General features: G+C 42.7%; 1 protein-coding gene across 1 annotated transcript; it reads right to left on the bottom strand.

Annotated features, from left to right (window-relative positions):
- Positions 1 to 1064: 1064 nt before the first annotated feature.
- Positions 1065 to 3373, bottom strand: LOC306847336 (keratin, type I cytoskeletal 50 kDa-like). The gene is made up of 7 exons (XM_079381235.1): positions 2813 to 3373; positions 2426 to 2508; positions 2187 to 2343; positions 1939 to 2100; positions 1723 to 1848; positions 1422 to 1642; positions 1065 to 1251 (listed from the first exon to the last, which is right to left on the bottom strand). The coding sequence occupies exons 1-7, from the start codon at positions 3224 to 3226 to the stop codon at positions 1128 to 1130; spliced, it is 1287 nt and encodes a 428-aa protein (XP_079237361.1). The 5' UTR covers positions 3227 to 3373; the 3' UTR covers positions 1065 to 1127.
- Between the last annotated feature and the right edge of the window lie 5624 nt (positions 3374 to 8997).

Genomic DNA, 8997 nt, shown 5'->3' with positions numbered 1-8997 from the left:
GAGGTATCAAGGGACTCATTAAAGATAGAAGTGAACAAACCAGAACACGGCCAGTTATCCCATCAGGTCCTGCTGCTTTCCTGACGTTCACTTTCTTTAAAGTAAATGTTTACTTCTATAATATTTAATATTAAAATACAGGCATGACACCTATATGTATTTATTATTACTTTTTAAATTAATTAATTGATTTATTTATTTAGAGTCCTAGCACTCTTGGTGCCAGGGGCGAGAAAACACTGTCCCTTTGTATCAGCTTACTGTAGTTCTTCACATTTTCTTAACGCTTTATAGAACTTGTTAGTCCAGTGGATTAGTTTTTGTTTGATGTGCAATGGGTCTCAAATCCCAACATGTCATCTTTTAGTAGATTAAGATTTACCCTTACCCTTTAAAGTCATCTTGAAAATAACCCAAGGAAGCATCAATAAGGCAGGTCAAGAATTGAATGCCTGGGCTGTTTTTTTTTTTTTTTTTTTTTTTTTGGAAGAGGTAGAAAATTTGTCATCTTGTGAAAAGTGAACAGTAAGGTTGTGTAACTTATATTTGCTTTGGTTTTAACAGCTTTGCTAGTGTTTTGCCCTCTATAGCACAAAGTATAAATGACCTCATAGCATTGTCATTTTCAGATTTTCACATCCTGTTCCCGTACTCAGTAATGCATAAATGCCTACAAATATATGTGTACATGCCAGTGATAGATTTAATCTTACGTTTAGATGGCTGGTTCATTTTATTTATGTTTGCAAAGACATTTCCTTTGTAACTGAACTTAATTGAATGTATTTAATGATTTATTTTACCATTATTTTTCAAATTTATTTTACAATGTATTTTTCCTGATTTAATATATGCCATTTAATGCATCAGCAACTTTTTCTAATTAAAATTTTTGTACTGATGATTTAGCTGTCATTCCTTTTTTGTTATATATATATATATATTTACCTAAACTAGGCTAATACTAGCAGATCTATTCTTTCCATTTAAAATCTTTTTGCATAAATGTTTACATTGTGCTGTAAAATATGTCAAGAAAACAGAAGATAATAAGATACTAGAAATGCATAGTTTGTGCACAGCCAGTGCAGTTTATTGTTTTTTCATCACTCTGAGTTAGGATGGTTTTAAGACACAGTGTGGCTTGTAGACTGGGAGGATGAGCTGACCACTTTGCCGTCCACCACCTCTTCCACAATGGTTACCACTTTGCGTGTAGTCGAGGATGTGCTTGAGCTTGAGGTTGAGACACTGCAGAGGTACAAACAAATAAATTTTACACTACAGAAATGCCAGACAGGTATCCACATCTCACTTTAATTTTGTTTATTATAATAAACCACCACCGCTCATTGAAAAACAGTGATACTACAGTCTAAATGTTGTTATTAAGAGATTGTGTATTGTAGTTGTTGTCTCACCTTGTAGCCTCTCCATCCAGAAGTCTTCTGTACTCTGCAATCTCCATCTCCAGTCTGGTTTTGATGTCCAGAAGCATCCTGTACTCTTGCCCTTGACGCTCCAGATCAGCACGAAGCTGCCCCAGCTGCTCTTCCAGGCTGGTTACCTGGAACTGGTAGCCGGACATCATGGCACCATACCGGGCCTTTGTGTCTGCCAATGTGCCTTCCAGCGATGCTTTCTGTTGAGAGAAACTCAGTTATTCTGTGTTCTATGCAATGTGATGACCAGACTTTACAAGATTCATCTCTGCTTTCTTACCATACTGAGTTGCGACTGTAGCTCGATTTCAAGACTTTGGAGTGTGCGTTTAACCTCTGTGATTTCGGATCGGGATGTTTGAAGGGTTTCTGTGCTCACGGCAACTTCTTTGTTGAGGGCTTCACTCTGTGAGAGACGTTGCAAAGCAGGCTGACTTTTTGTTGGTTTTCAATAAAACATCAATAAAACCCTTTCTTTAAAGACATCTGATGTTACCTTAGCCTGGAACCAGGCCTCAAGTTCTTTGCGATTCTTGGCAGCAGCTGCCTCGTAGTGCTCACGAATTTCAGCCATGATCTTTGTCAGGTCTTCCTGTGGTGCAGCGTCTACCTCTACATTGACTTGTCCGCTCATCTGGGCACGTGCCGCCAAGAGTTCCTAAAGATGCAGTAACAAACCACTGAGCATTTTCATAACATAAATTTCAAGATGATCTACTGAGTGTGAACCAACCACCAACTTACCTCCTCGTGGTTTTTCTTGAGGAAGATCAGCTCTTCTTTTAGACCCTCAATCTGCATCTCCAGATCAGATCTGGCCATTGTCAGCTCATCCAGCACCCTCCTCAGGCCAGCAATGTCTGCCTCCACAGACTGCCTCATGCTCAGCTCATTCTCATATCTGTACAAAAAAGAAACTCATTTAAAAGCTTTAGACCTTTTACAGATGTCAAAAAGGCAGTTTTATGTTGCTAGTCACTTACTTGACCCTGAAGTCATCTGCTGCCAGCTTGGCATTGTCAATACTCAAGTAGATGCCTCCATTTACACCAGTGGCATGCTGAATCTTCAGGGGCACAGATTGAAAAAAAAAAAAGTCAAATTGCATTCCTGAGAAATTCAGTATTTTTCACATTCTCTGCAAATTAGGAACCATTGGATATTGAGGGATATTGGCACATAATGAATAAATGAAAAAGGGCCAAATTTAGATCACTCTTGCATTAATTGAGAAATTCAGTGTTCATCAAATGCTTTGATTATATGGTTTGCAAATGAGGAACCATGGGATATATAGAATTGGTTAATTTTTGTCTAAAGGTAGTTTAATGATTGACTTTATCATCATGTTTTATAGGTAAGTCACGTACCTTGGCCTGGAGGTCACTGATAGTAGCGTAATGGGCGCTGTAGTCACGAGCAGAGGGGGCCGTCTTACTATCAAGGAACTGGCGAATCTTCAGCTCAAGATTAGCGTTGGCCTTCTCGAGAGAGCGTACCTTCTCCAGGTAGGTGGCCAGGCGGTCATTGAGGTTTTGCATGGTGGCTTTCTCGTTCGCAGACACATCAATGGCATCAGCCAGGTTGAAACTACCACCGAAACCAGCACCACCACCAGCAGAGAAGGAACGAGAAGCAGAGGCTCTGGAGATTTGGACCCCGGTTCCTCCTGCACCCCCGTACACACTACCGGCACGCATGGCTGTGACACGACCAGCTCCACCACCAAAGTGGGAAGAACTTCCTGAAGACATGTAGGAGTGGGCGGAAGAAGTAGTCATCATTTTGAAGAAGGCTTGCTGTCGTTCCTCAACTCTGGCTGGAGAATGAGAGAGCAGATGAGTGAGGAGAAGTTGACCCCTGTTCCTTTTATGTGGACAAATGGGGGAGGGACCAGATGGATTGCCTAAGGGGATGGACCATACAACTCTTGCCCCATTCCCTGAGGCAGCAGGTGTGGCTGAAGGTCTGCATGGTATGTTAGCGTTTTAGAGTTTCTCTAAAATTCCTCAATAATTCCTTAAATTTTGCCCTAAGCATGAAGCCATGGATTGACAGAGACATTTTTTTGAGCTAACAGTTTTAATTAATTTCTTTCTACTTTAATGAATTTTTGAGTTAGTAATGCATAGTATATTGGCCATCATATCCTTTGTCTATTAAGTAAAAACAAAATAATATTTAATTAAATATATTCAGTAAACCACTGCTAAACGGGACCCTACAATATGTGTAGTTGGCCTATCTATTGTTAAACACAAGTAAAATTAAATGCTTTATGCTTTAAACGATTTTTTTTTTGTGCTGGACACATTCATTATTCTTTATGTTCTTTGCTCTACGTAGGTGTTTATCATTTCTTTATTCCAGTGGTTAATAATAGGCCAAATTTTAGTAATTGTGGGGTGTAAAAAAATTGTTTACTTTTTTCTACATTGAAAAGCAGTTTCCCTCTACACATGTTAGCTGGTGACACATAAAGCATGCACAAATGTGGACTTCCAAAGTGAGTATTTTTTGTGTGTATAATAATATAAATGATCAGATCTAGGCATTGATTAAAAATCCATTACCTAGTTTGCATATGTTTTATATGAATAATTTTTTTACAGATTGTACATTTAAACAATGCAGTTGTTGCCTCATGTCCTTACTGTTGCACCAAAATGAGCTATATTAAACACCAAGCGATTAAAAGCAGGTTTAGCATGTTTGAAGTGGGTTTCGGATGACCTGCTAATGATAATCAGACTTGTTGTGACATGTTGGAATGTTTATATTTCTAAATGCAAATAGAAAGTTTTATTTTTGTGTGCAGCAAAGTTGTGTTGTGCAACCTTTGAATATTTTGAATGTAGTACTGTAGAGCTAAGCACAGTGAATATTTATATTTAATGTGGTTTCATTCTAAAAATAAATGAATTTATTAAATATATTCCTAACATTTGTAGTTAGAGCTAATTCTTAAGTGATGATTTTTAGATTTAGCTTTCAGTTTTAATTAATTCTGACCAGTATTATGTTGAAGGTACAGAATGAACCCTGCTTTACACCTTTTGACCAACAGGAGGCAATGTCCAGAAACATTGTTGAGTTCCTCTCGGTTTGTAAATGTGTGGTCATGCAACAAAATGTATTTTATTGAACTACACTTGCTGCAGGGACAGTCATCTAGAGCAGTGTTTCTCAAACCTGTTTCTGGAGGCACGTTGTTGAATCAGGTATTTAATGAGGAAAAGTTTGAAAATATGTATTGTTAGTGCTGGCCTAGAGCTACCTGGGGTTATGTCCTTTGCTCAGGGCCACACTGGTGATGACCGTTTAAGGTGGGACCCTGCAACCTTTACCAGCCTATGTAAATTTATTGCACACAAAACTTTGGTGCTTTTATAAGCAAACAGTTTTAAATACACTTCATGCAAATGTTAATATTCATTCTTTTTTTTTCCATCCTGACCTTGGTCTGTTGATTACCTAATTTAATTTGGTGAGGATCAGAGAATCTTAGAAGTAAGGTTCACGAGTTCACATTTACATATATTTAGCACGACAGACTAAGAAGATCTGGCGGGAGCTGGTTTTGAGAAATCGCTTGTATGATAGGTCGAAGTTTGCGTGCTCCGTGGGAGCGGCTTGGCATAGGATGGGTAGGCCCGATCGGCCGCTGGTGGATTGCGTGGTTGGGCGCTCGGTCGGGAGGGCTCAAACCAATGCTCAACAGTGTGCTCACTGGGTTGGAACGAGTGAGCCCTACCGGCCAATGGAGGAGGAGCAGCGTGATTGTGGCCCTGACCAGGGGGGCCCCGAGTTGCCTTGAGTGGAGCGGCTCACAGAATCGGCGTACGGGCCCTGCTGGCCGTTAGCGCCTGCTAATCAGAGGACAGAGGGCGGGTAGCGGACCGAGAGAGCCCATGAAGCCTCTGACTGGAGATTAAGACGTCGGACGAGTGGGTCCTATCGGCCTGACGGGTAAAAAGAGTTTGGGACGTCCGACAAGGAGGACTCTCGCAACATCCGATGGGAGATCAAGACTCACGGCATTGGATGGATGAGCCTCGCTTGCGGGCGTCAAGTATAGGAGCCCAGCCGGGAGAACTCTCACCGACATCTGACGTGAGATCAAGACTCATTTCATCAGACAGGTAAGTCTCGTGGGGCTAGGAAAACCGGACTGGGAGGGCTCTCGCAGCATCCGATGGGAGATCAAGACTCGAGACATCAAACGTGTTAGCCTCGCCAGGCGGGGGAAAAAGATGTGAGGTTTGGCTGAGAGGTTTCGGACCGCGTTCGGCGGGTGGGACGAGACCTATGGCGTCAAATGGCTGGGCCTCGCTGACTGTCGGACGGAAGGTAAAGTTGGGTGGCCGGGAGACTCTCGCCGACGTCCGACGGGAGATCAAGACTTGCTGTGTCGGACGGGTAAGTCTCGCCGACCGTAAAATGGATATGGTAGTTTAGTCTGGCTGGGAGGCTCTCGTCGACGTCCGATGGGAGATCAAGACTCACAGCATCGGACATGTAAGACAGAAAGGTAAAGATGAGTGGCCGGGAGGCTCTTGCCGACATCCGACGGGAGATCAAGACTCGCTGTGTCGGATGGGTAAGCCTCGCCGGCCATAGGATGGAAAAGATAAGGTTGTCTCACCAGGAGGCTCTCGCGGCATCCGATGGGAGATCAAGACTCGCTGCATCGGAATGGTTAAGACTGAAAGCCAAGATTGCTTGGCCGGAAGGCTGCTTTAGCGTTCGACAGTGGTTCGATACTCATGGCGCAAGTAGGCAAACGTCACCGGTAGTTAAAAGAGAAACGTATTCTGAAGGCTCTTGTCGCATTTGATGGGAGATCAAGACTCACGGCGTCGGACAGGTAAGCCTCGCCGGTAGTTGAAAGAAGACCATCTTCGGAACGTTCTTGACGCGATCGACAGGAGTTCAATACTCGTGGCATTGGATGGATAAGTTTAGCTGGTAGTCGGCCAGAGAAGCAAGGTTGCTCGACCAGGAGGCTCTCGCCGGCATTCGACGGGAGATCAATACTCACGCATTGGATGGGCAAGCCTCGCTGTACGTAAGACGGAAGGGTAAAGTTGTGTGGTCGGGAGGCTCTCGCCGACGTCCGACTGGAGGTCAATATTCACGGCGTCGGACAGGTAAGCCTCGCCGACTGTGGGATGGAAAAGGTTGGGGTTGTCTGGCCGGGAGGTTCTTGCGGCCTCCGACGGGAGATCAATACTCACTGCGACGGATGGTTGAGCCTCGCCGGTAGACCGACTAAAGGGCCAAGGTTGCTTGACCGAGAGGCTGTTGTAGCATTTGACGGTAGTTCAATACTCATGGCACAAGTGGGTAGGCATCACCGGTTGTTGAAAGAAAAACATATTCGGAAGGTTCTTGCCACGTTTGATGGGAGTTCAATACTTGCGGCATCGGACAGATAAGCTTAGCTGGTAGTCAGGTGGAAAAGGCGAGGTTTGCTCGGCCGAGAGGCTCTCGCCGGCATCCGAAGCTTAGCTGGTAGTCTCGTGGAGACGACGGTGGTGTCGACCGAGGCGAGTTTGGCGCTTTTGTCGATCTATTGGCCGCCTTGGTGGCTGGAGTGGATTTAGGATTGAGGTTGGTTTGCGCGGTGAAGAGTAGATCGTGTAAATCCGCTTTGTTTACTCTCCGCGAGGACGCTACGTCGGAATTAATCAGCGTTTGCCTCTGGCTTAAATACGAACCACTTTCCGATCGGAGGGATTGTTGGCACGGATGATATTTGCGTCCGAATTATAAAAGGATGGAAGCGACGCCAGTGGAGGCGAGGTAGCCTCGGCGTCGAGCAAAGAGCAGTGGCCGCGACAAAGCACTGGAGCTCGGCGGCCGTGTCTGGCGGAGAAAGACCGATCATGAGGCCGGCAGATTGGCCGGAGGATCTGAAAAATCCTCAGTATAGGTCTCGTTGTTTGGAGTCTGAGATGTAATGGTAAAAGGTGCAAACCGATTGCTGATTATCTGTCAAATGCAGGGTGCGAACTACGGGGGAGCTAGGGGGAGCTCGGCTCCCCTTAATAAGACATGGGCTCCCCTGAAAACGTGATTTGAGAAATTCTGGGGGGGGTCTCAAAAAATATTGACTGTGTTATTTTGACGTGCAATTTCAGTTTTGTGTAATGTGATCATCGCGGATTATTATGTGTAAAATTGCAAAAATAGCATTCATTCATGCATGAGGGCGATTTAAACCTAATTCACTTCAATAAAGATAACTATACATGCTATTCTTGTCATGAGCATCAAGATGTGATTCATTTCACTCATGTTTAGTACGTTAACTCAAAGATTCCTAGAAAAAATTTAAACGTTGGATTCAACATTGGCCGTAGATCTGCACGCGCAGTCCTTGAAATCCATTCTGCAGTTAGCATCATATAGCATCATATAGCCACCATGGCAAAAAGAACACAAGGCAGTTTAATGGCACGACCGATTCACCTGCTGCAAGCCCTGTTAGCACACCTCCCTCCGGGATGACAACGCAAGAAGTCATTGCAAGTCCACGCGCAAGTGCACGAAACCCCCCGGCAAAAGAAAAAAAAGGCAGGCTCCCCCAAAATCCACGGTATAGTTCGAACACTGGTCAAATGAATAGTGGTATGTCAGCTGTATTTATAGCCGTGCATTGATTAACTTGAGTGTGAACCTCCTGTGTTAATTAGGCTAAGTATCTGACGCACTCCTCCCGAACCTTGTTAATAAAACATCATACAGCGCTTGGTAGTAACTGATTACATGCAATCTGGATTACGCAATCAAATTCCAAAAATTGAGTGCTGGTAACTGGATTATATTACTTAGTTATTTAAAATGTTCGCAATGAGATTACAATTACTTTTTGTGTTGTAGCCGTTTAAGAAAGTGTATTTTTATTTTATATTATTTGTTTCAATATTAATTGCTTGTGTTTTGTTTAGTTCAGTTTGTTAATTAAGAAAGAAAATTGTAAAGGTCATAAGGGCATGGTAAATTGGACTGTAGTACGCCGGAAGAAAGGGAATGGGTCAGACATAATTTTTTTGTTTGGTATAATTTGTATTTTAATTTTAATATATATTTTTTGTTGGTCAATTATCTAGCTAAATAAACAAGAAGGAATAAACATTTTGTGGAATGAAGTGCGTTCAAGACAAATCCCGCTACCATGCTTCCGCGGCCAAAATAAAAGGCCAAAACATGGATTACATGCTATTCATATAATGGCAGTAAATTATTCATAATCTATTGATTCTCGTTAATACTGCTTAAGGCTACTTTTTTTCTCTTTTAAAGTTTCCTTTCCAAAAATCTTACTGTGTGTTCACGATATAGAATGTTAATGCCAATAATTTTGCAATCCATGCTTGTGAATTTGTCCCTCAAGCAATTAGCCCATGTATGAAATAAATAATTATGCAAGTTACTAAACACTGGTGATGAATAGCTGTGAAATGTCTTCATCATATCCAGTGACCTTCAATAATTAAGGGCTGAACAAAAATATTTCAAACCTGGAAGACTTAAGGCGTGTAATGTCTTT

Source organism: Barbus barbus (genome assembly GCF_936440315.1).
Source record: "Barbus barbus genome assembly, chromosome: 27".
Lineage (NCBI taxonomy): Eukaryota > Metazoa > Chordata > Actinopteri > Cypriniformes > Cyprinidae > Barbus > Barbus barbus.
This window is presented reverse-complemented; position numbering and strand designations above follow the sequence as displayed.

Coding starts and splice junctions, on each gene's coding strand:
- LOC306847336 (XM_079381235.1), bottom strand. CDS start 3,226: ATGATGACTACTTCTTCCGCCCACTCCTACATGTCTTCAGGAAGTTCT. Junction 2,509..2,812: donor TCAGTGACCTCCAGGCCAAG/GTACGTGACTTA, acceptor GTGCCCCTGAAG/ATTCAGCATGCCACTGGTGT. Junction 2,101..2,186: donor TCAAGAAAAACCACGAGGAG/GTAAGTTGGTGG, acceptor CTGCATCTTTAG/GAACTCTTGGCGGCACGTGC.